General features: G+C 39.8%; 1 protein-coding gene across 2 annotated transcripts; it reads left to right on the plus strand.

Annotated features, from left to right (window-relative positions):
- The first annotated feature begins 888 nt into the window (after positions 1-888).
- On the plus strand, positions 889-24409 carry chrna6 (cholinergic receptor, nicotinic, alpha 6). 2 transcript variants are annotated; one of them, XM_047579678.1, is made up of 8 exons: positions 889-1113; positions 13205-13344; positions 14342-14386; positions 16388-16497; positions 17029-17236; positions 18566-19177; positions 20410-20682; positions 22376-24409. In XM_047579678.1, exons 1-8 carry the CDS (start codon positions 1056-1058, stop codon positions 22499-22501), a joined length of 1572 nt encoding a protein of 523 aa, XP_047435634.1. In that variant the 5' UTR covers positions 889-1055; the 3' UTR covers positions 22502-24409. The 2 variants fall into 2 exon arrangements, with proteins under 2 accessions (XP_047435634.1, XP_047435635.1); XM_047579679.1 differs by having other exon boundaries at positions 20413-20682.
- The last annotated feature ends 3506 nt before the right edge of the window (positions 24410-27915 follow it).

The raw sequence follows: 27915 nt of genomic DNA on the forward strand, positions 1-27915 counted from the left end.
CCCCAGTCCTCGTGTCGCGTGTGTTTCTTTCCCTTTTTCGTCACTCGCGAAAAGATTTTGTGTCTCGGTTCACATCAGTTCATCTCAGCGGTGCCGCCTCGATTACTTTGTTTAGTGACGTGAAAACAAGCGTGTAAAGTCAAGAGCTAAATTTAAACTTAATCAGCAGTGGGGAAGCTGGTAAAAAAAATAAATAATAAAAAAAGAAGCCACACGAGGCACGAGGAACCACGAGCAGATAAACTTTCCTTCTCAGTACAGCGCAGTGCTGCAGTTTAGTGGCAGTGGAAAGACACAGCATGCACAATGTCTGTCTCCACTCAGTAAGCAATTCACAAAGAAATCCGTGATTTATTTGTTTTTTTATTTTTTATTTTTTGTGACCTACGTTTCAAAAAGTTTTTCCGTGAAACGAAAATGTCGGTGAAGCCGGATAGACTAAAAAGTATACATTAGTAGTCGCGCAGCTCATTTCAGCACCACGGACAGTGCTCACCCTTTAGTGCTTTACGCGTAGCTCAGACGAACTGTGTCGCTGTCTTCATGTAACAACTATTCAGTCCTGCACCTGCCACCACTTTCACACTAAAACCGTCTCACCTCAACCTTGTGTCAACTGGAATAAAATGCAATATACCCACATTTTAGAAGTATAATTACCAAGTTAATGGCATGTTTGGCTCTGGTAAAATACCATGAGGAAAACTCTAAGTTCCACTTAGACTTGTGAACATTTTTTCTTCTTTTTTTCAGATTTTAGGTTCAAAATTGTTTTTATATATTAATGACCTCTTTGTGTCTGTTAGGGCGGTTTTTCCTCCATGTGTGTCGAGTCTGTATGAATGCGCCAGAGGGGAGCTTTGCGCTCATAGGGGAGGGACGAACGAAGACAAGTTTGTATCATATCAGGAAGGAGCGCACCGACAGAACGAGGTAGACTCCACCAGGGGAGAAACGTTTTCATGCCATTTCACATTATTTCTGTCTCTCATCGATTAAAACAGTGTTCATTCAGATAAAAAAGTGATCAGGGCTGCCAAACGACACGGGGGAAGATGCAGCCAGCGGTGAGATGGGCTTTGCTGCTTCTTCTCGTTGGTTTAAAGGCACAAGGTAAGTGAGATTTATCCAAAGTAGGGTTGTATATGCCGAATTTGATTACGCGTTTGCCGTTATGCGACTTGGAAAAGTAAGCGATACCGTGCGCCTTTGCGCGCCAGTGTGTCTGGACAGTTAACTTGGGCATTTTGTAATATTTAGGCTAAAATCTAGTGCGTTCCCTGAAAATGATTTTCAGTAAATTTGTTTATTTATTTTTGGGGTGTTATAAGTCAAAAACATTGTCGAGGAGAGCTTCTCCCTAGTGCGCCAAATCCAAAGAAGTGTTTCAGGCTAGAGAGCTCTGTGATCGTCGTTCTGGGATAATAATCTCTAAAATATTCAAACTAGTTCAACCGAATTAAATGCGAAAGAATCCAGGAAAGGGCAAATGAATTTTGATGAATGCAAATTTTGTTTTTAGGCGTTTGTATAATGCCACGAAACCAAAACAGATTAAAAAGTGTTTACAGGATCAGTTTTCCCTTTTACAGGCAGTGAGAGAGGAAGTAAGTTATACAAGGCCTGAGCCAACATTGTTCTTTCAGACAGAAGACAGATATGAGGTTTTCATTCAGGGGGATTGGTCGTCTGCAGGCATTTGATAACAACACTTCTCTTAGCAATGTGTGACTTTGGAGGATTCTGATAACCTTATTTTGATTCAACCAACTCATGGTAAGAATAAAAAGTTGTATGAACTCGGCATCAGTATATTTATTCTTGTTCTTTTATGTGAAAACATATAAGTAAATTATTGTAGCTTTAGGTTGAGGATACGCGTTTGAATATCCTTTAAAAGCCTTTTAAGGATTAAGACTTAACTTTAGTAAAAGTTACTGTAAAGAAGTATTAAAAGTACACAGTCGTGGTTGAAATGAAGAAACATATCTACCTTTAAAACAAAACAGAGAGCAGCGAAAGTTAATAAAATACATGTTATACATGTACATGTTGAAATATGTTGAGTGAATATGCAGAAAAGGAAGAAAGGGGGGAGGAACAAGGAAAGAAAAAAGATAAGCAGGGAGGAGAGAAGGAAGCAGCAAGGAAAATTAAGTTTTGATGGCAGGAAGGAAGGGAGTGTGAGGTAGGACGATGAAATGGAAAAAAACAAGGAGGATGGAAAAAAGGAGAGGAAGTGAGGTGGGGAGGGAGGAAAATGATGGAACAATGAAATGCATGAGGGTATGAAGGAGGGGTGGAAGGATCTGTGATTGTTGAAATGCACCCGGCTTCTTAATCACTGACCACAGCTGAGCAGAGAGTCTGGATCTGACCTGGAGCCACTCTGTGGGATGGATGCAGACAGTATAACTGGAGCATTTCTGAGCATTAACCTCAGCATTTGCTGCAACAGCATGAATAGCAGCCATCTGACTTATGCATGGGTGGCAGAGGTTTTACTGTATTTATTTCACACTATTTACATGGAAAATCCTTTAAATGCTGATTGTCTTTTTGTTGTAATTTTTAATATAATCAGTTATATAAACATATATTGATAGGAGTTGTTTTTTGTTAGTTTTTTTCTTGAAGATGGAGGTGGAATGTGACATTTTTAATTTTTCAATTTATCAAGCTCATTCCAGATCTGTGGTTTTCTGCACAAAATATTAAAGCTAATCTTAGTCTTTAGTTTACGTTCATGGCGGTATAAGTATGTCAGAAGGAAGATCGGAATGAGGTTACGTAAACATACATTACACAAGCATTCTGGAGGTAATTGTACTCAGCAATCCTCAGGAGATCGTGGCAGTGGAAGAGCATTCTAGGGGCATTAAACCTGGACCAAGATAAGGCGTGTAGGACTTTTTTCTTGGAGCATCTCTGGCTTTTTATAAGTGAGTTGGAAATCTGTTACACCATATGATATTGCAGTAATGTAAGCTCAAAGAAGGCTTGGGTGAGAAGTGCAGAGAGTGGCAGAAAATGTCTCAACTTAAAAAACAAAGCAGCATATTTAGATTATTTTTGTAAGAATTTCAATATGGCATTTAAAATTAAGAAATTCATCAGTGAGGATCCGAAGCAACTTTGTAGAGCCAACTCTTGAAATATCATCTCCCTCTATTTTTATACAGGTTTGCTTAATGTCATTTTTTTTTTTTAGTTTTACTAACTCACAATTTATGTTTTGTTCACACTTATTTGGATTTCTGTGGGGGGAAAAACAGATTTGTTCCATCAGCAAATAATATTTTATGTAACATGATGAAGAGAAGTGGTCCTAAAATGGGACCCCGGGGAATCCCTCGATGATTGATGGGTTTGCATGATGATTTATGGTTTATATAAACATATTGATGTCTTTCAAACAGTCTACCACTTGGACTCTGATACAAAAGTGTTGTAATTAATTGATTAGGATGTCAATGTTGATGGTGTCAAATGCTTTATACAAGTCCAAGAAAAATGGCAATACTATAATCACCTTTATCAATTGCATCATTGATTTTATCAGTTAGATCAATCACTGCCATGTATGTAGTATGTTTTTCCCTGGATCCATACTAGGATGGGACAATGACATGTAGCTTGTTGAGACTCTTTCCAGAACCTTGGAGAGAGTTTGCAGAGTAGAGATTGGATAGTAGTTGTTCAAACCATTCTTATCTCTGGATTTGAAAACTGGTGTAACTTGTGCAATTCGAAAAGCAGAGACAGATTAATATGGTTTGTAATAGGTGCAGTAATTACACTGGTAATGCCTTTCAGAATTTCACTGGAGATCGTCTGTTCCAGCTGGACTGAGGAGGAAAAAGCTCAGGAAAGTTCATAGATAATCATTAAATGAGGCTCCCTGAGGTTGGCTGATTTCACTAGATAGGCTCTCTCCAATGGAGGCAAAGTAGTCATTACCTTTTCTCCATACGGGCCTAACAGGTAGGTCCAGAAACAATACAAAGGGAAACAAAACAGAGAGCACAACTCCACATACCAGAGTAGAATTATGATTATTTGTGATGAAATTATGAATAACTTAGTAGAATGAGTGACTCTGGTGTAAGTGTTAATGGTAGGGAAGAAGGAAGAGGAGTGTAGTGTGTTTATAAAATCATTCTAAGCTGCATCGTCCCTGGAGAAGTCAATGTTGAAGTCTCCAAGGAGACGGCTTTTATTTTGATTGTCTATAGAGAATAACAATTCCTCCAGTTTGACCCTAAAAAGATCAGCACCCGGGGACGATCAATCACACCTACAATGATTTTAAAAATTTTTTTTTTTTACAGTTTTTGAGGCTTATTTCAGCAAAAAGAGAGTCAGTGTGATTGTCTTCTATCACAATATCATCACAAACGCCACCGCTGGATCTGACGCATCTATTCTAGACAAGTTTCATTGCAACAAGTAGATAGAAGCTGCAGTCTGTGTGGGTAAACAGATTAACTAGATCGTCATGATCTTTATTCAAGGCACAAGGCTATGACGAGTGTGTGTGCACACTCTCTCTCTTCCTCTCCCTCTCCCTCTCTATCTATCCGTCTCTCTCAAGGCCAATATTTAGCCATTTTGTTTAAAATTGATTTAACTTACAAGTTAAATTGGACCAAGAAACTGTTCTTGTGGCATGAGATTTTGCAGCCTCCTGCCTGGAGGAGCAGCTCAAAACATTTGTGTCTTGGGTGAGAGGGGTTAGCTGCAATCTTTTCTGTCCTGAAGAGAAGGCTGATTGCAGCCAATTGCCCTCTCAACAGAGAGAATAATACATTCAGGGATACAGGGAATGTAATTGAAGCTTCAGTTACATTCCCTCTGTTAAATTATTAGTGAAAGTAGCTCGTAATATTTAAAGCTGTTTTGTGGGGATTATAGAGTGAATTGTTCACGAACCAGAGGGTTAACGGTTTGGTCCCTGGTGCATGGACCACATGCTGAAATCTCGCTGAGGAAACTGCTCCCAGTGATTTGTGCTCGTATTTGAATGTGTGTGTGTTTGTGTGAACAAATGCGTAGATGTGTAAGTGTAACTGCAAAGTCCCAATATCCTACTGACAAGTAGAAAAGGTCACTTACTGTCAAATTGAGATGCCACTAAAACAAGGAAGCATCTGGACTTGAAATTAAATAAAACTCTCCAGCAATTTAACAAATGATTTAAGCTGTACTCACATGTCCACCACAAAATCTCTCACTCCAGTGCTTCAGCAGAAGCTTGCGCGATGGACAAATTCAAGCAAACCGTGCATCTGCTTATTTAGTGCAGCTGACTGTGACTGTGGCTGATCATCATCGTCACTATTCACCTGTTTTTTTACGCATGTGCAGTGAGCCCTCAGAAAGTTTATATACTATGACTGAAGACCACAAACTGCTGTATTGCTCTTGAGTCCTCCGTGTACAGTCAGATCAGCATTACTCACATGGAAACTGTGACATAGAATCCAGCACAGAGAAGCTGGTATGACCTTAGCTTTAGCTGCAGCTTCATCTGTACACCTTTATAATACATGACCACATACACACAAAGTGTAAACATGTACGCATACAGTATATAATTAGCCTTAGGTGGTTTCAAAATGTGCAGCTAGTAATGTGTCGCTTCAGCCTGTAGGTGTATTCACAATACTGTCACTTGTATTCAAATAGAGGCCGCTCTCCTAATGTATTTGAATGCATGACTGATGATCTGGTCAGTGAACTGTGGTGATGAGTGGTGTGTTAGTGTGTGTGCATGTGTGCGTGTGTGTGTGTGTGTGCAGCTGCATGGTAACAAGGCTCATATCACAGTATCCTTTATAGAGCAGAACACACAGCAGAAGGGGGTGTGGCTAAGCACGAAGTGAGTCACAGATGAATGTGTTGAGGACACCTCATGCAGCAGCCCTCTCTTCACATCCGCCTGTTTTCAGATAAAGTTCCAGGATGACAGAGTTTTACCAGAACATGCGAAGTGTGGGAGTCATCCCGTGAAAACACGTCAAACGTTAAATTTTTGACCTGTTCAGAAACGTTCTTCTCACTGCGAAGCATCAAATTTGGCTGAAATATAATGAAAGAAGAGCATTTTTCAAGATCAGTTTATGAATGATGATCATCGAGACATTTTTATTGACCCTCCCCTCAATGATTCTGGCTTCGTTCACTTTGATTGTGTTGTACCTTCGAGTTGTCATCTCATCTCCTCCATGTGGAGCAAAAAGCAGAGAGGCACTATCAGATTGAGGTTGTACAAGGACATGTCTCAATATGACTGAAAATTCCTTCAGCCATTTTTATTTTTATTGTATTATCATTCTTATTATCAGCAGATTATTAGTGTCTATGTATCACATAGACAGTGGTTCCTCTTCCTCCTTAATCTTTTTCCAACTTGCCCAAGGTGAACACTTTTCCCACCCTAGAGAAAGGCATACGTCCACTTCATCTTCATGTAATGAGGACAAATTGTCTATCTTCAAATGAATAGACCGTCTGTGAGATATTGAATCGCAAAGGTTGAGTGATTCTCGTACATGAAACGTATTTAAATTCATGTAACCCAGTTTTTGGTGGGTGTGCCTTGGGCTAAATTTCCATTAGATCTGCTCACTTTGAAAGTGAAGAACGCTGAAATTGGGAGAACGCGAAGATACACGCGTGCAGTCTGGTGTGAATGTCAGGAGGCTTGGAATGGAGCGATGATGGACCAATAGCCAAGAAGAGAATGAATGGAAGTGACAAACCAAACATTCAGACTGAACATAGCTGTTGTGAGAAAGAGCTTTCTGCTGTAGAGACCATCAGGCACATATAATATTCCATTAACTGGACACACACAAACAAACACACACACACATCCCTTCAGTCCCTCCTTCACTGTTCTATCCTCTCAAGCTCTTTGCACCTGTCTCTCAGTTTCAGAAGACTTTCTTACTCTCAAATCTCTCCGGTTCTGTGGTCATCAGCCTTCTATTTTTTCCTTTTTCTTCTCCAGTTTCTTTACTACTTCTTTACTGCCACAAAAGGAAAGCAAGTGTTTGAGGCTCGTATGGCCTTTATCATATGAACACTGTAAAGACAAACATGTTCTCTTTCACCCACATGTCTCTCTCTCTCTCTCTGTTCCTCTCCATTTCTCTCCTCCTCACTCTGCCGCTTTAAAAGCATTTGCAAGCTCAGGGGAGACTGAAGGCTAAATGGCTCTCTTACACTAGCTTCTCTCACAGTCCATAAAGTGGCCTGTTCGTTTTCATCACTCATTACTTGTCCTCTCCTCCTGCCTTTCCCAGTTTTCCCATTTTCATTCCCCTCACCAATCTGTCCGTCATCAATCTGAATGATGCTCATCTCCAGACCATTTTTTTTTAACAGCATGCACGTTGACCTCCAAACCTCATGTCTCGTGTGCATTAAATATCTCTTGGGATGTATAGCATATGCAAAAGCTTGCTTTCTAAGTGAGCTTTGGCATTTTCTGCCCATTGACTTAATAATTAATACTCTTAAGTGTACGAACCTTACTCTAATCACTTATTCCTTCCTCTACCATAAGCTATGTTTTGTCGATTTGTTGGAAAAATAAAAATCCACACGTTTCATCAGAAAGATAATCTCAGTAAAGATTATATACTTTGGCCTCACTTTTAAGAAGCAGCTCCTTTGTCCATGTTTATATGGTATCTTTTTATAGTCTACGGTGAAAACACACATCGGTCACTCAAAGCATCCACACTCTAAATTATGTGTTGCTAAATTAAGTGTGGATATATTTGTTTGTGCCATGGTGTACACTCATTTACACTAATACAGAGGTCTTGTGTTTGGAGACAGACTCAAGTGGCCATTTGAGGAACAGCAGGTCTAGGGAGATGTGTATTACATTTTTTAGTTTCAACAAACTTCTTTTTTAAGTCACGTGAACTGTTCATCATTTCCTCCGCCGTGTATATGATGAACGTCCTGGGGGAGAGGTTTAAACAGCAGTAAGGACATGGTTAAGTGTAAATAGATGGTCTTTTATTGAAAGCAAGGTGAATATGTGACGTCATTCATTTATAAATTATAAATTTTCACTTTTTGTAGATCCTTCTTAATATATGATAAATCCAGATGAAAGTGTCTGAAACCTGTGGCTTATTTTCTACCATAATTGGTTCTTTTATGATTGCCGACATGAAATGTGTCTGACTATGTCACATGTGTGTATGTGTGTACTCCATATACGTGTGTGTGAGCGCAGGATCCCGGTTTGATCAAAGAGCTGGTTTAGTCAGTGGGCATGTAGCAGAGAGTAGCTCTGTCTTTGTAATTATTCTAACAAGTAGATGAAGCGCCATGACAGTCCTCTTTAATCCATCTATTTTTTCTACTCGTTTCTTTTTCAGAATTATCCTACCATTTTTGTGTTCTACTATATTCTGTTCTCTTGGTGTATGATTGGGTTGCTCCAAAATGTATTGCTGTCAACAACATGTATGTGAATGGTTTCTTTATTTTGCTAAAGATGGATCAGATGCAAAGTGTTTGCTGTCATGCTCCCTTTAAACTCTATTTAGCATAGCATTAAGACTGGCTAAGCAGCTACCAGACAGAAGGCTACGAAGTCTGGATTCACATAATCTTCTGAGTGACATCTTAAGAAGGCTTTGCTTTCAGTCTCTTCTCTTCTCTTCTCTTCTCTTCTCTTCTCTTCTCTTCTCTTCTCTTCTCTTCTCTTCTCTTCTCTTCTCTTCTCTTCTCTTCTCTTCTCTTCTCTTCTCTTCTCTTCTCTTCTCTTCTCTTCTCTTCTCTTCTCTTCAGAGGACTGTCATCAGGAGTTCACCACCAGATAGCCTTCTAGAGTCATTGTTGTCTGCATGGAGAGGGTTATCTTTTGAATGTGAGCGAGGGATCTTGATGTAGTAAGGTCAACAGCGTCATCATTAGGATTTCAGACCTTCTCCGAAGAAGTCAGTTTTAATTAAGACTTTTTCTTTCATCTGTTTCCAACTCATTTTGTCTGGTTTTAGCTAGTATTTAATATTTGGTTTAGATGGGAAAATGATGCCCCTCAAGATCAAATCTGATCTCTTTGAGGTGACACAAGTTCTTCAGAGTTCTTCAAGTTTGCAGAAATCTTTTGTTCTTAGTTGACCTTTGTAGTTCTTTCTGTCAATCCTTTTGCGGATTCCCTCTTCCTCCAATGCAGTCTCTCCTGCATCTCTCTTCCACCCAACCACCTCGAGAGCCACCCCGCAGAGAAGAATAATATTGATCTAGTTATTCATAGAGGGGGTAGGCAGGATACTGGTGTGACAAGTCGTAGAGCACTGGGGGGGCCTTGAACAAGGAAGAGTGGGTGATCGTCTTCACAAACAGCAGGAGTGATAACTGATGTGACTCAGTTGGCTCCAAGGCAGCAAACTGTGTGGGGAACTTTCAACTTGTCGCTTTGATATAGTTCACTTTGAAAACTTGTACAGCTTACACAACCAACAGTAACTGGTCTGTCTAGTGCTGTTTCACTGTTATATAGAGTAAAATCCAGATTAAAAGTCATCAACCTGAAGAGAACTTTAGATGATGCAAACACTCCTTGAGAGAAGATTTGGTCAGCAATAAAACCAGGCGTTTTCTCAACATGGCAAAATCGACTGGGATCTACCTGGAGGCTGCATCATGCAGTCAGTGGGCTGTGCATAACAAAACACAACCCAACTAGTTCTCTGTAAACAATAAAACAAATTAAAGTTGACAACCTGAAAAAAACAACAGCCACCTGTTGCCTGTAACTCTTTATATGACTAGGCATGGGCATCGATAAACAACTGCAACTGGTTCAGTTCATCGATATAATTAGCCTTCATGCTTATCGATTCGCCTTATCGCTAATTGACACTCACATGACGACAAGGAAGATGCCATGGCAGAGAGACTGAAACGGTCCAAAGCCTGGCTTCACTTCACCAGAAGGGAATGTAACAGTGCAACATGCAACTTATGCAGCACCGTAATTTCAAGCAACACCACCAACATGCTGAAGCATTTGTCGATTACGCAGAGCATTAAATACCCATGTGTTAGACAATCTAATCTGAGCTAAGTCTCAGCAGAGCAGTGCTAGTAGTGAGGATCCAGTGACCAGTTTCCTATTTGTTTTCTTACACAAGCTCTTATCTTTTGTTTAGAAACTGAATAAAGTTGCTGTTGTGTCCATGAAACCACAAACACCTACTTTCAATAAAACAAAAATTTACAGGAGGAATTGATAAAGAACTAGATCAGATCAATAAGCGGAATAATATGTCGATAATGACATCGATATCAATAAAATCTTATGGATGGGGTTTCCATCTTGTTCAATTGTGTAAAAAGACAAAACATTTTATGGGGTTGCGTTGAGTTATTCAAGAAAAAAATGAATCTGTGGCACGTATCTGTGAGGTGCAAAAGGAAGTGAACCCTTGTTTTAGATTTAGACTTGGACAGACTTTAATGATCCACGTGGGAAATCACAGTAGCTTTGTTGCTCATAAAAGTAAGTCTGGTGTAAGTTGGGTGAGACTGAAAATTTGCTGAAATTTTCTTTTAGAATTTTCTGGTATAATTCAGAATTAATTTGTCCACCATCCTGGTCCAGATGCAGTAAAACAAGGCACTGAACAACACCTGAGTCTCACTGGATTAATTGGAAACACTTCTGAACAGATGGACACTAGTTTTGCCTTGAAATTAATTTGTGATTCAAGAGGTTTACTTGCTTTTGAACCTCACAGATATCCATTACTGGCTCTTTTTCCTAATTAAGCAAATACCAACACATAATATTTCTGTTTCATATATAATATTGCCTTGGTATTATATAGCGCCTTATCATTGTGGTGGTGGTAAACTACCTCAGTAGTGACAGCTGCCCTGGGGCAGACTGACAGAAACGTGGCTGCCAGTCCATGCCAACGGCCTCTCCGACCGCCACCTTTATAACTCACTCACAATCATACACCAGTGGAGTTCACACTGGGAGCAAAGTGGGTTAAGTGTCTTGCCCAAGGACACAATGGACAGAATTCCTTTCGGTTATTGGACGACTGCTCAACCTCCTGAGCTAACTGGGCTCTCTTATCCTTCTGTGACTTGTGTGAACGTCTGCGGATGTTTGGAGTCATTTTTTATGCAGAAATGTAGAAACTTAAAGGTGCAAATCATTTGAGGAGCACTGCGTGTACAAAATGTAGGTAGCCTGGAAGCCAGACTTACTTCCCATACCTACACATTTATTTGTGGGTTTATTTTTGTCATGGGTAGAAGAGTAACATTGACATACAGCAGTTATTCATATCTTCTGACCACTGTGGAGTTGATTCTGATTTGCTGTAGGACTGTCCAATTGTGGGCATGCGAGTTCTTTTGTGTGGGTGTTCTCTGTAAAGCTTGATACACATCCCACAATGAAATCTAAATGGTTTGGTGTTACTGACTAGTCACTTCAAATTCTGGTGGAAGTGGTGGACTCACCCACTAAAGTGGAAAGTTAAAAATGGGTTATGACCATCATTCACACTGGATCCAGGAAAAATGTATAAATTATGAATGATGTTTTGAGTTTGCTGAAGTTTGGATTCACCAGTTGACACACACTTCCCCTATATTGTTACTTTATGCAGCTCTGAGCATAAAGAAAAGTCAGAAATGAGAATGCAGAACTGGGGGTGAAAAAAAATAAGGGAAATGTCAGCACCTCCCACTCACCATACAACTCTACTCTGCACCTGTGCTATAAAAACAACCGTCGTCCCCCTGTTCTCAGGCTACTGTCTGCAGCTCTTCTGCATTGGATTAAAATAGCTGGCTGAGCATTTTCTGCAATCTGGACATGCTGATATTTGCCTCAAGCCTTCTAGTTTCCTTCCTGGATAATAAACTACTAAACAGGTTACATACACAACCCATAAGCTGCAGCCTTGCCAAACACACACACACATGCACACACACACATTTGACAATTTTCAGACTGAGAAGAAGAGGACATGCTTGTCACTATGATTTATTTTCATTCAAATATCACATTTCTAGTTGAGTTTAAATTGGATTTCTGGGGTACTAATACCTGTCCGCTGTGCACCTAAGCTCACAGAGTTACCTCTGTGGCTAAAAACATACATCCAAACGTTTGTGTCCTTCTACATGATGAACTTGACTGTAATCTCAGTGCTTTCATCGTCATCAAAGCCCAGAGCCCCCGCTGAGCATTTAGACGTGACCTTGAGGCTCCGCATACCTAACAGAGGAAAATGAACTCATGTTCTGCAAATAAATTTTAACCATGGCAACGATGCATGCTTGACATCAACTTGGATCTGATGGTAAATTTAAAACATGTTACAAACCGAGATGAAAAGACTCAATAATGTGAGTCTTTGAAGGAAAACAATCTGTGTTAAAAAGAATATGCTTATTATTAAATTTGGCCGGATTTGTTTAGTCTTGAAATTTGTCTGAAAAGCTGGTATTGAAAAGATTAAGGTTTTAATTCTTAAACATTACCACTGACGTGTGGTTTTGTTTGTATCCACTACTTTGTGTATGTCAGAACTCAGGGCAAAATGTGTCCTCAAGATGCTAAATTCTCAACATTGTTTCATCGACTACTTTTCAGTTTGCCCACTGTGGTTGAAAATCACCATCTAAACAATGACTGAACTGACATCAGTTACAGGCAATACACGCAAGACATTTCTTAAAAATAATTCATTCAAGCTTTACACTTGGTTTCCATCATTCTTCAAGGCATTGGTCCAATTTACTCTATTTCAAACAAACCCAAAGTTACCTCACCCCCCATTACTGTTCAGAGTCGACTCTGATGATGCAAGCTGATGGTCTGGGGAGACTGCTTTATAGACGATTCATTAAAAATGAAGTGACGCTGCATCTGAACTGGAGGAGGCTCATGTCTACTTTCCCTCTCAGCTCCTTGTTTAAGTTATATAAGTTAGTTAATTAGATTTGGCTTGAAGGACTGTGGATGACAGCGGTGATTGATCAGCGTTTAAGAACTCCCTAACAGCTTAAATACAATTTGGCATGTTGTCACTTTTTTTTTCTTACACTGCTTTTTCTTCCTGTCTCTCCCAAATGTCACACTCATTTGCCCAGTCTCTGATTTTTCTTCTTGCCTCTCTCTTCTCTGTCTCTACACCCTCAGACTGCCTATCATCCAAGGCAGAGGACCGGCTGTTCAGGAAGCTGTTTAGACGATATAACCAGTTCATCAGACCAGTGGAGAACGTGTCCGACCCCGTCACTGTGGAGTTTGAGGTCTCCATCTCACAGCTTGTCAAAGTGGTAAGCTTACCACTCTCACATACACACAGAAAGGAAAGGTTGGAAATTCATTTCACACTGTCAAGTTCTGAAGCCACTGACCAAAGGTGTGGTGTAAAAGAGTTTGTGTGAACTGTGAGGAGTCTTTCCACAAGCTTCTCTATCTAGCCTTTGAAACAGAAAGGCTGAAAGATAAGCTGCAGAACGAGAGGAGGCGAAGTGAAATGTGAACACAGTGTTTATTTAGCCTGTTCAATTTCACGGATTTGGAAAATGTCTCCTAGTGCTGTTATACACTGCGATGTTGCTTTGGTAGTGTTCAGTTTATAACATGCATGGTGGTACTGGTGGTGGAGGGTGGGGGTGCTGCGTATTCCTGCGTATCCCTGAGTAAAAGGAGGATTCAGCTAAAAACGGAAATCCTCAGATTAAGAGAAACTTGCCTTCAGAGGCTCTTTTCAGACTGGACTGATACGTAGCTGTATCTGCTCACTCGGCAAGGTGAGATGAATCTAAAGGTCAGTGTGTGGACGTGTACTTCAGAGTGTGGGTTCATATAGTGAATGTGTGTGTGTGCGTGTGTGTGTGTGTGTGTGTGTGTGTGTGTGTGTGTGTGTGTGTGTGTGTGTGTGTGTGTCCGTGCACACGTTTTCACATCATTTTGCTCAGAATGTGTCCAAGGCAGTTCTCTATGTGGCTTGAGTAGACCTGGGAGAATCACGGGATTGCAAATCAGAACTGAACAAGGGTCAAAGAGGAAAGGCAGCGAGGATGCCACATCTGTAACCTTTCTATCTATTATTAAAACACTCAAGGTCGACCTTTTCTGTCAATCAACTCGGCTCTAGAGGGCGAAGATTAGAGAAAGAAATTCCACTTCTTTAAACAAAAACCTGCAGATACTTATACCTGACTAGATTCTTTCCTATCGTCTTGTTAAAACTGAATATGGTGTGAACTTTACTAGAAGCTGTTGGAGCTGATGTACAACCTCTCTTTCTCCTTTGTGTCTGGGCAGGATGAAGTGAATCAAATCATGGAAACAAATTTATGGCTCAGGCATGTGAGTATGCAAACACAGCGTGCAACAATTTCATTCACTTATCTCCAGTTCATTGGGATGACGAAAGGAAATAATGATCCAAGACCTGTGTGTATGTGCACATATCTATACAAACAAAGGTCAGCATGGGGAGCCACGCTGTTTTTCTCACTCTGTGTGTGTTATGCATCACTGAAATGTTAAATACTAAGAATAAAGGTGAGAGCAAGAAAAGAAGGATGGACACTTGACCACTATCAACTGGTGATCAATCTCAGCATTATGGTTGGTCACGCTCTACCTCTCAGCAAATCCATATTCACAGACCTTGTAATTCTGACCTCACTCTGCCAGCTGTTCTCCCAGATAACATTTGTCTCTGGCCTTCATCTCCCCATCTGTATTTCTCTTCAGAAACAAACTCCTATAAACATTATAGACGTTTCCATTTTAAATGTGTGACTAATAGCTATTCATGGCCAAACATACGCTGGTACGATTCAACAGTGGATAAGATGATGCTGTGATTCTGCAGCTCTCCAATTAAAATACATTGAAAGGCATGTATAGGCAGACTTAATTTGTTGTTTTGGATGGCTGAGCTGTTTATTTATGAGATGGCATCGCTAACAAGAAGCTGTGTCAACATCACAGTGACTGATAAAGACTCTGGATCACAGCCAGTGGGTAAACACCAGTAGAAAGCCATTTTAGAAAGCCACCCATTGATGCTCTGCAGCATCACTGCAGGGGATTCTTCACACGCTAGCTTTAATATACGGTGTTTCTAAATTTGTTCACTTTATGCTCCTTAGAACTGAGATCCACTGACTACTTCTATGCAAAGGAGAAGAAAATGAGTTGACACGCTGCGCAATTAAAGACAGCCATCGTGTTTGCTTGGGGGCTTTAAATGTTTGGTGTTTAAATGTTTTTGGTTGCAGCAGGTTCTTTCAGCTCTGCTTAAAACTTCTTCTTTTTTTTTTTTTTTTAGACCTGTTATTTCTCATTTTCTTTTATTTCTCATCCTTTCTTTATGTTGTTTATGTCATGTCTTCTTTTATCCGTTATTCACATTTTAACACTGACTGTTCCAGGGGCTGTGTGAAAATAATCTGTGTTAGTTATAGTTATAGAAATTCATATTGCGAAATTAAAAATAATCACACAATAATAAATAAATGGTGAAATATGAATGAGTAAACACACATCAAATAAAAAATGTCTTTCTTCTAAAGAAAATTAGAAATGTTCTTTATCAAAAATTCAGACTACTACTGCTAATAATAAGAAGAAGAAGTAGGAAGATGAAAAGCTTTTGTCTAAACAATTTTTTTTTTTAATTCCTACACAGTCCCTAACGTACTCCGTACAAAAGGCCAGTTGCTGTTTTAGCTCAGTTGTTTGAGACAAGAACAGGATTCAGGAACTGTATTTTTCACTTTCGCTAGAATCTCATGACTACAGGCTCCACATCTGATCAAGAATTCCATCTCCAGCCAATCATAATGTATTCTCCCTAGATAGATAAATGGAAAATGCAGCGTAGCATGAAGTGGTTAATTAAAGACCTTCCACTTCATAACTGGATATTAATGAATGAATTCACCCTGAATGGCATGAAAATAGCCAAGACTAATGGGTCTATGCCTCATGAAAGGTACCTGCAGGTATGATGACAGAGTAACATGTGAACGTGCTCATCCTATATTTTTGTTGATTATACTGTAACTGCCCTTAGTACAGATATGACCATGTTTTAAAACTTTACATGATAGAATTATGAATTGATTGTTACTCTAATCTTTAATTCCTTTACTCGGTAAAATGAATGCTTCTTTCTCTAAACATTTTATTTATTTGATGTAAAACATCAAAGGGCTTTCTGCCTGCAGTATGAATATACTTTTCAAAATATTCCCAAGAAGGAGGACGTCTCCAGTGACTAAAACTGTCTGCAGTGTACAATGCAAAACACACTCCCTGGCATGCTCAAAATGTTTTCCTCTTCTTCACCTTCAGATATGGAATGACTACAAGCTACGATGGGCTCCGGCAGACTTTGATGGGATTGAGTTCATTAGAGTTCCATCAAACAAGATTTGGAGACCTGACATTGTGCTCTACAACAAGTGAGGCATTAGTCATAATTCATCTGCTCAGCTAACATCATTACAATATTACCCACTGGAAAGGCATTGGCTTCAGGTTCTAAATTTGTAAACGAACTATCTACATGACAAGCTGTGTGAATAATACTGTTAGAATAAGGAATCAAGGCCGAACTAAAAGAATGGTGTCTCACCCCTCACATTCAAAGCATCATTAGAGAATATTATTGGTGTATCCACCCAACTATCTACAGTGATTTCTTTCTTTTTCTTTTTTTTTTTTTTTTTTTTTTAACCAAAAACAGGATCTCTATGATAATTCAGCTTCTTTGCCCTCTACTTTTTATGCAGTCTTTCATACATCTGTGATCTCACATTTTACCTTCTCTTTCTTCTCTGGGCCATTTTCTCCTCACCTCCTCCTCTCACCCTTTGACATCTCTGCTTTCTTATAACTTGTGTGTCCTTTTCTAAACATGCTTGGATCATGCATACATTCTCTCAAATGGAAACCCATCCCACTTATTATACATACACATACCTCATGCATAGTGCTGTAGGGGATTTCCTGGTGGAGGATAAGACCAAGGCCTTGCTGAAGTTTGATGGTACTATCACCTGGGTTCCTCCAGCTATTTTCAAATCCTCCTGCCCAATGGACATCACCTACTTCCCCTTTGACTATCAGAACTGCTCTATGAAGTTTGGTTCCTGGACTTACGACAAAGCCAAGATTGACCTGGTACTTATTGGGTCCAAGGTTAGTGATTGTGACCGTGTTCCAAGTCGAATGTAAATATCAACTAATTTATTATTTTCTCTCTATTTTGCTCATTGAACTATTGGAATTGAAATCCAGTGTTTTTTCCCTATCAATTTTACACATTAAATGTCAGTTAGTAGTAATTCAGAGCACTGTTAAGTCTTATAAAGTCTTCCGTTGAACTTTAAAAAAGTATTGCCAAATGCACTGTCTGGTCAAAAGAAAAAAAAAAGTCGCCTCCTGGATTTAACTAAGCAAACAGGTACAAGGCTCCTATTGGATGATTACTGCATGGGTGATTATCTTTCAGCTGGCAAAGTTATTTATCACCAACTGATGCCATAAGTAGCTTCTCACCCTTCTGTTTGAGAAGGGTCAAATCATTGGCATGCATCAAGGAGAGAAAACATTAAGGAGATTGAAGCATAAACTACTAAAATTGGGTGACGAACTGTCCAACGCATTATTAAAAACTGGAGGGATACTTGAGAACCAATGTCTTCGAGGAAGAAATGTGGTCGGGGAAAAAAATCCTCATTAATCATGCTCAGCAATCATTTAAATGATCACAGCGAAAAAAAACAACAGTAGAAATCAGGGCTATGTTTCATAGTGAAAGTAAGAGCATTTCCACATGTACAGTGTGAAGGGAACTCAGGGGACTGGGACTGAACAGCTGTGTAGCCTTAAGAAAACCACTAATCAGTAAGACTTCAATTTGCTAGGGAGCATAAAGAATGGACTCTGGGGCAATGGAGGAAGGTCATGTGGTCTGATGAGTCCATTTTTACTCTGTTCCAGAGTGATAGGGCATCATTTTTTTTTTTTTTTATTTGGCCAGGCAGTGTATTTGCAAAAGAACTTCTGGACACAGGTGTTAGCATCAAGGAAGAAGAATGAATTGCGAGATGGGGAATGTAGAAACCAACATTTCTGAGGCTGGACTCATACTGGGTAAAACACTGGTTGTGTTGGATTTTACACCACTGGTTTGAATCTTTTAATACTTTTTCAGTCCACCACTAGCCTAAGTGGAACACTAATATCCACAGTCAGTGTATTGTTTGAATTTAAATCTTGCAGAAAAAAGGGAATTTCACAATTATTGTTTGAAACACAACATATCTATAGTTTATATATTTTATAAAAGGATTCTGGTGGAAGTCCTTGGCTGAATTTCTATTTTCTCCCCATTTCATTTTTAATAAATTTATTTAAAATTAGGATGGGCAGTAAGCCTCTTTAGAACTGTAGCTTGCCTCTAGATGTTCTGCTAGAGGTAGATAATGATGTAATTAGATTTTAAGATCATTACCCATCTCCTAGGTGAACCTGAAAGACTTCTGGGAGAGTGGCGAGTGGGAAATCATCGACGCTCCAGGCTACAAACACGATATCAAATACAACTGCTGTGAGGAGATCTACCCAGACATCACCTACTCCTTCTACATCCGGCGCCTGCCACTCTTCTACACCATCAACCTTATCATTCCCTGCCTCCTCATCTCTTTCCTCACAGTGCTGGTTTTCTATCTCCCATCTGACTGTGGAGAGAAGGTCACGCTCTGTATCTCCGTCCTGCTCTCCCTCACTGTGTTCCTGCTCGTTATCACGGAGACCATCCCCTCCACATCGCTGGTCATCCCGCTCATTGGAGAGTACCTGCTCTTCACAATGATCTTCGTCACACTCAGCATCGTCATCACCGTGTTTGTCCTGAATGTGCACTACCGCACGCCAATGACCCACACGATGCCGAGCTGGGTCCGCTCTGTGTTTCTCAAAGTGCTGCCGAGAATTATGCTGATGCGGAGACCGATTGATGAAGACAGCAAGGTTGGGGGGTTGGACAGCAGTGGGGAGGCAGGAGGAGCTGGAGGGGGAGGAGGAGGCGGAGGAGGAAAGGGAGGGAAGAAGCGGAAAAACAGCTTGATGCAGGTAAGTGGCCCCTATCACAAAACATCTGGTCCATTTAAGCAAGGCTCTCACCCGAGTGCCTTGAATGTCTCATGTAAACCACAAAAATGTTGTGCTTGTAATATAATATCTGTTGTAGAGTACACGAGTTACAGAACGTGCAGGAGAAGAGTGCCCTGAGTAGTTCCTCTACAAACACAACTCAGACTAATAACTAAGTAAAAATGACGGTGTAATGACTCCTGGGTTGGGGTCGAGGGTCTTACCCATAAATGTGTGATGTGGGCGGCGAAAGGTTTCATAACTTTGAAAACAATGTCCCAGGGAGCACCAGAGCGGCATGGCAGTGAGCATTGTGGGTTTTGAAGCAATTTGCACTTGTCAATTTCAATATTTGTACAGTTCTTAGTAAGATGCTGGTAAACAAAATGCAGCCTTTAGCATTTAGATTCCACATATTCGAGAATTGGCCTCTCGCCCGATGACAGCCGGGATAGGCTTCAGCAACCCCCCGCGACTCTAGTGAGGATAAGTGGTACTGGAAGACGAGATGAGAAGAGATGAGATATTCAAGAGTTGCCTTCCTACCTTACTTAATATTTGCCATGACGTAAATGCTAATGTTGCTTTGTGACTGCTGGATGTGTAAATCTCTTTATTTCCACAGCTTGTTGGTTTCTGGTCTGTTCTAGTCAGAAGATACTTTGATGAAATATAGTTTTGAATTCATTCCCTTCAGCAAAATCATTATAGTTTTTTTTCACACATGTAAAAAATACACGTTCATACATCTAAAACTGGACAAAGCGTGTTTTAGCCATGGGTTAGGGAACCGTCACTGATTTCAGCCATTGATTCTTATTTTTTATAGATGTTGTTCAGTTATAGTTTGGAGACACCTAAACGTTTCCTCACAGTCATACCCAAGACACATTTCTTTATAGATGATGTTCCCTCTTCAGGAAAGCCAACCTTGGATCATCCAGCTTACTGAGAGTATTTCTAACTCTTTGATAGCATGCTTGTTGGGCCATAGCGCAGGTTTAACCTATTTGTCATTAGAGTAAATCACAATCAATGAAAAACCTTTTTCTACCGGTAAAGAATTTAAACAATGCTTGCACACAAAAAGTGTTGATATCGCCTTGTGTATCCCAGAGATCCAATAGCCGTGAACCAAGCCATGGCTAGAAAACATAAATCATTACTATGAGGGGAAGAATGTGAATCTGAACTCTGACTGTGATCTCCAGCAGGTCGGAGGAGGATCCCTCAACTGTCTAGAGTTTGGGGACAGTAGGCTCTCGTCTGTTGAGGGGTGCACGGGAAAGAAGTGTCCTTGCCCGTGCCAGCATGGAAAGGAGACCCCAGAAACACCAGAAACTGGGAAGATGTCGCGTCAGCTGAGTCACCAGAGCATCAACACAGTGGTGGCCTTCTCTGTGTTGTCACCTGAGGTCAAACAAGCCATCGACAGTGTTAAGTACATTGCTGAAAACATGAGGAGTCGCAACAAGGCCAAAGAGGTGAGTCACTGTTACCGGGCGATCGCTCTCAGAGTAAAACAAATTGGAATCAATTCAGGGTTGAAAGGGCTGTTGTATTAAAATGGCCTCATTCACAGGTTTACATCAGCAAAGCAAAAGTCAACAATCAGAAAAAGAAACAGCAACAACAACAATCCAGTATTGCAGACAACAACCGGTCACCCATGAACATCTCTGAGTTCATGTCAAACTCTGTGAGTTTGCTGTGAGGGTGAGGAGTCAAATCCTTAGGGAGTCACTCCTGTCAAATGCAAGTTATGCATGATACTGTCAGCCTTGAATGAGCTCACAACAGCACTCGCCTGTAGTCTGTTCTCTACGCCTCCATGAGTCAGAATACAAGAGTCACAAGGCAAGGCCATCTCGCATTAGCTCGGATCATGTCAGCATCACATTAAATTAATCTAATCATAATGGAAACTCCCAGCTTAGATGGTGCAGCGCAAGCACACTCAACTGCACACAAACTCGATGCACATTCTTTTGTAAGTAAAAACAAGAGTGAGGAGTACTCAGGATGACATGGTGTTAGGTGGCTCTGATGAAATGAATTGGCTTATTAGCCAGTAGTTGCCATGTGGCAAGAAATTGTACTGGTTTTGAAATCCTCGTCGTGTCCTCACACTATGATTCACACAGTCTTTTAGCAGTTCCAGCACATCCATCATTTGGCAAGAGGACAAACCATTATTGTTTTTTCACAAGCCATAGGCAATCCACTAAACACAATATAACAAAATTTGTTATGGTTAACTTGGTCTGTGTTTTAGTTAGAACTGAAAATGAGCACATGAACTGAAGATACCATTACTGTGACTGGAATTTGTGCCCAGAGGCTTGAAACTGAGACAGTTAAGTTGAATTTAATCATCTGCAAAAAAAAAAAAAAGACCTGCGCAATGGGCTGTGGACTGATAAACCTAAATGAACTGAAGTCATATTATTATTCTGCTATTCTCCATGTGATGTGTTGAATTCAACTTTATGCTAGACTTTGGTTCTACAAAATTCATACACAAAACTTTGGAGTCCCGTCACATGAGACATATAATATTCCAGTGTTGCTGTACTTTATATAAATCTACAGACTCTCGTGCAAAGCAAACACACAGCAAGCATGCTTATGCATAATACATTTATGCAAAGAGTCTTCATACTGACAAAAACAATACTGGCCTGGGATAGCTCGTCTGCTGTTTGCATCATTATTCCAGAGTCCAACCTGCTCCATAGGTTAACAATAATGTAAGTTAGAAGGAAATAATTTTAGATCGGAGCTGAGAGCTCTCCCTCCTCTCTGTGTCAGTTATACATACGGTGGGTGAAATGAAATCTCCCAAAGGGGAAAAGAAGCCTTTGATATGCAAAACCCATGGCTCAATCAGCTTTGTCAAAACGCAAGTGGCTTCTTTTGACGCCGTGGTATGAATGTGATTATCATAGTAATTTATTTCTATGTAAATTATGTATCAGTTTACTGTTGACTTACATAAAATGTTCAACTGTTTTTCTCTAGTTTTTCTGTATTTTCTGTCATCTTCTGCACACCTTCTCACTGGCTTTTTCTAAAAACAAACAAATAAAAAATCTGTTTCACTTGTTTCACGTCTAACCACTGACACCACCCTCTGTTATCCTAACCTTGCTGTTGTGTCCACTGTCTTGCTCACAGGTGGAGGACGACTGGAAGTATGTCGCCATGGTGATTGATAGAATCTTCCTGTGGGTGTTTGTGACCGTGTGCGTCCTGGGAACCGTCGGCCTGTTCCTCCAGCCTCTTTTTGGATTCTTCTCATAGACCGGTGTCCAGGGTTCTCTGCCGCCCTGTGTCCAATGGTCCTCAGCAACAACCTGATGAACTCACAGACAGAGAATTTGTGTCCTAAAGCACTATTTGATGTGCTGGTTTTGCATCTTGCCTTTTGCAGTAATAGCTGTAACAGCATTTAAGAAGAGGCAGTGAAATTTTCAGCCTGGCTGGTCAACTGCATAATAGATAAAAAAAAAAAAAAAGTTGAAAGATTTTTGATTTACATTTTTTAGGGCTGCTTAGAAGGGATGATGTACTATCTATATACAAAATGTGCTTTCTCGTCAATTTAAAGACAATGAACTTGATTTGTTTCTCATTATTAATAATTAATTAATACTGCCTGGTCCATGTCTGTCCATCTTATACCAATGTTTACATTTAAGTCAGTGGAATAGATTACCATTTCAAACATGTCCTTTACTGAGATCAGTCACACCAATGTTGTTGTTCTGAACAGCACTTAGTTGACGTGGACCTCCCAACAACATCAGACGGTGATGAAGACTGTAACAACTGAGACTGGTCCAAAATGCATTTCCTCGTCCGGGCACAGAAAATTCACCATTCTCTTTCAAAATTTCTGCCTCCTTCACACCATCTACTTAGTCGTCTTCTCTGGTTTCTGTGTTAAAGTGAATTCAGAAAAAATAAGCACCTTCATATGTAGCCTCTGCATAGATCTGATGCAGCGTTATAAGCACAGCTTTTAGAGTCAAAAGCTAAGCTGGTGGGAACAGACTGTCTGTTAAAAGTACAATTACTGTTAGCAATGCAAAGCCAGAGCATAGTTTTTATGTGGCTGTGGAAATGCAGCATAGTTTATAGCTCTTTTGTAGTTAACCTGCTTGTATTCAACAGATCCAGCAGATGTTCAGGTGAACTGGGATCTCCACATCCAGCTGTCAGGACGTAACTTTCTACCGGTGGCTCTCCACTGAGCTGACTGATGACTGTCACACCCGCTCCACAGTCCAATTCTTCAAGCCTCTCACAACTGTCAGAACGCTGCAAATTTCTTATGTCATTTCCAACTGGAGTTCAGACTTCTTTGGCAGAGGCACTTTTTATAAAAAGGGCAGGGCGATCTTCTTTTTGTAATTACAAGCCACGTGTTTATAAATGTCCTCTCTGATTAATGTTCCACAAAGTAATTGGTTTGCCTGGTAAATACTGGATTAAATGATAGTTGATTAATCGCTCCTGAAATAGCATTACATTTATTAATTCATAAGAGGATTCTATCATCCAATTCCATGGCTTCTAATTTAATCTTATTTTCTTGTCACGTTTGATTAGGTTTGCCATTAAGTGCAAATAACCAATGAAAGAAACATGCATGTCAAAAAATGTGATTGCTTTGACCTAGGGTTGGGCGGTATACTGGATCAATTTGATTAATTATGGTCATTTTTGTGCAATTTCAAGAATGCCCAAATTGCAAAATGAAGTTAAAATATGTGCTTACAAACGTTTCATCTAACAGCAGCAATACAGGTGAAAATTTTTCTCTGGAGTCACAACAGTAGTTGCAGTCTAGTTGCCGATACCCTGTACTTTGGTGCAGACTGAGCTCGATGAACACTTCAGCTGAGCTTACCCACTATTCACAGCTTGCTTTTATCATGGATGCCCAATAAGGCTTTAAACAACACACAATGGTTACACTAATTGTGTAGTCCTGGAATATAAGATAATCTTTAGTTTTCATAGTACTGTATTTGTTTGTGAGGTAACATTGGAGACTTTTCCTACCGAACAAAAACTGAATCTTGTATTCATCTTTTCTTTATTTGATCTAAAGACATCTGTACATCTGTAAGCAATGCTCAGCTGTGTCTTTCTTCCTATCGTTTACAGTATGTAAAGAATAAATGGTGTGCTGGTGGTTTTGCACAAATGGCTGCAGTTACTGGTGAACCACACTGAGATTTCATGACAAAAATGAAACTAAAATATGAACACTCCCTAACTAAAAATCCATACAGTAAATATTATTTTGGCCATATTTCACAGTCCTTTTGGTCATTAAGTACAAATACAAACACAACACTACAAATCCTTATCTTCATTTATCCTGATTACTTGTCTCTTACATTTTGATGTATCTATAATGCACAGCTCATACTGAAGGGAAAACATGTTTGTATTCATAATCTCTGCCTTTCTTCTGTCTGACTGTCTTTGAATTCAAAAATAAATACAGTATTTCTTCAAATAACATGAACAGCATTACTGGTAGAGGCATTTTAATATGACACGCCCACACACTCACTGCACTGACGCAAAAGGGTTGTCTTGATATTTGTGTGCCATTACGCTTGATATTTGTATGGCTGGATGTGTAATTAAACCTCCAGCAGCAACGTCTAATTAAAACCTAGACCTTTACTGCGCTGCAGACATCATTTCTGGCATTAAGATAAATGCATCACTATGCATGACATTAGCATATAATCTTATTTATCTAGTGGAGGGCTGAACTCCCAGCTGCAGCGTCACAGGTGGCAAAAATTCTGTCTTCTTCAAAGCATATTTTATAAAATGTTATGAATATTTATAATTTGTGCTAAATGTGGCACTTAATTGTTTTCCTAAGATCTGTATTTTAGCTTCTTTTAGGCTGCAGACACCATTATCTCTCAGTTTCAAGTTTTAAACTATATGTAATTTTGAAAATCAGGACACCCAAAAAAATTGTTGAAGTAAATTTGTGATTTTAGACAGTGCATCACTATGAAGAAAGAAAGGAAGCATGCTAGCAGTGTAGTTTGTGAAGGTCCTCGGTCATACGCGTCATAGTATATGTGTATAAAAACGAGCTGAAACAAGTTGCTTCTAACAAGTCAGTGCTGTAGGTGACACAGTTTGGTGTTTGACTAAAAAAGGACAGATGCAATCAGTCAGTGTCAGATGAGGTACCAGCTGAGCAGTTCATCTCTCACTTCTTTTTGTGCCCTGTGAGTGCATAGGAATACTTCTTCACTATTAATTTCAGGAGGACATCCTGTTGCTTCTTCACCCCTTTGATCCACCTTCTGATCTTCCAGCACGATGATGTTTCTTTGCCTCCAATTTTTATGTAATTGGTGCTTTTTTACATCCTCCAGTTAGTCAGCTTCAGTCTGCAAACTTCTGAATAGTGCTTGTTAGATAACAAACTTATTCAACCTCAACCTGGGTCACTAGTTTTCATTTACTCTCACAGACCGTTTAGATGATCCTATAGCTGGACCTTCAGGATGAAATGCTGGGTTTGAATGGCATGGTCCAGTTTGCTCGTTGTGTGTCTCCTGTTGAGTGAGTTTTATTCAAATGATCCTGCCTGAAAATTATATGATCATATGATGGAAGGTAATTGTAAAATTTTATGTTCATGGCACTAAATGTCTCTAAATTTTAACATTCAATTTACTGTGATAATTGACCGCAGCCTATATAAAGCTGGATAAACACTCCATGATGTTACCTACAGCACAGGATTCCCGAGGAGCAGTTCTGGAGCTCAGTGTGGAGACTATGGCAGAGACCCATCTTCGAGGTCTTTTAACATGGAGGTCTGTTGAGTGTCTTTTGGAGCCAGTCTCTAGTGGCCCTTAAAGGAACTTCAGCTTTTGTCACTTTTTGGCATTTTCAGACCAAAGGTCGATGCTTGAGGAGGACATATTGTTTCAAAAATAACTTTGAACTTAAGGAATTATTAGTGACAGGATGAATCATCTTATGTCGAATGGAGTTGTTTGGGCCAATGGGATATTCAACAAACACATACCGGTCCCAAGGTTAAGGCTTCCATGTATTATGCAACTCCCTGATTTATAAACTGGCTCTAATTATTTTACATGAATCTGTGATGAAGAATAGTAGTATTTAAATGTAATCCGTAGTTTGCACACAGACACACAGCACTGCAAGAGATCAGAGAGCAGTTTGACTTACTGGACAACCTCTTCTATGTAATGGTTCGATCAGAGCATGAAACACATGACTTAAGCCCAGAGGCTGCAGGGTTTCAATGAGCTAGAGAACAGCGACACAGCTCACTGGGACTGACTAAATACTATGTACAAACAGTAAAGGGCTTTTTCTTGTTCTAACATTCTATTTACTTATGAGAGATATCACTTGCTATTTGACAGTTTTACTGTGGAGAACAGGGCTCTTAAAGTTAAAGCTTCAGGATCCAGTGAGGTCTAATATATATATCAACCATCACTATTATAGATGAGGGATTGAGAGGAGTCTTTACAAGCTAATACAAACTCCGCCCAAGTAATTCAACACATGATCCATGAAAAACTGAAAACTGAAAAAGTTGCAGATGAACATTTGCAGTCTAAAATAAAATATATTGTTTGTCACACATGATTCAATCAAATAAGAGCAGACTGAGTGTAAACAAATGCTGTATATCTATGCAAATTGAAGTCTAATGATTGTCACCGGAGAAGAATGGCTTCATGTGAGATGACAAAGGTGAAACACAATAGACTGACTTGTCCACTTAATGGCATTTAATCATGCACAATTGTTTTTTAAATAGCTGTATGTGTGTGTCAGAGAGAGACGGAGACATGAGAGAGAGAGAGAAAGAGACAGAGACAGAGACAGAGACAGAGACAGAGACAGAGACAGAGACAGAGAGATAGGTGTCCTTCTCAGGCAAAAATGTATCAATAAACCTTAATGAAGAACTATATGAACAACTATAATATAATACGGAGATGCATAAAAAGAAACATTCATCCAACCTCATGACAGTCGACTGACCAACTTGAAGGGAGCCACTTTTTCAGTTCTTAGACTTAGACTTACACAGACTTTAATGATGCGCGAGGGATCATTAAATCTTTCATGACTCAGTAATTGTGTACAGCCAGAGTACTTTCTGGACTCATAGTGACATAAATATTGAGTCATCTAGCCAGAAAGTATCAATAATCCATGCGCCACAGCTGGCAGGGGTTTTGCGTGCTCTGCTGCTTGATTTCCCAATTTGTACACAAGTATGCATTATGATTTAAATTTAAATCATAACAATGTCAGCTCTATGCTTAAAGGCAGAAGAAAATACATAAATGGATCAGTGTAACTCTGCACTACCGTCATTGTAGCGCCGTCTACAATAGGAGGTGCTTAATAACGGAGGTCAAATGAAATTGGGGTGTCAAGACGAATTGGAATTACACTGCGCTGGTGATTCATGTTCTATTTTTTTTCTCTTAGCGATTTGCACAAAGGAACGGAGCCCAATTCTAATAGGAAACATTATCATACGTAATACAAATTTTCCTCTGCGTCCTTCTAGAAAATTGCCTTTCTGTGCCGTTCTGGCACATCTCGTCATCGTCATAAAGCTTTATGAAAAGCCAAGTGGAGAGAATGGATGAAGCAGAGCAACC

This window comes from Mugil cephalus, chromosome 2 (genome assembly GCF_022458985.1).
Source record: "Mugil cephalus isolate CIBA_MC_2020 chromosome 2, CIBA_Mcephalus_1.1, whole genome shotgun sequence".
In the NCBI taxonomy this organism is placed as follows: Eukaryota; Metazoa; Chordata; class Actinopteri; order Mugiliformes; family Mugilidae; genus Mugil; species Mugil cephalus.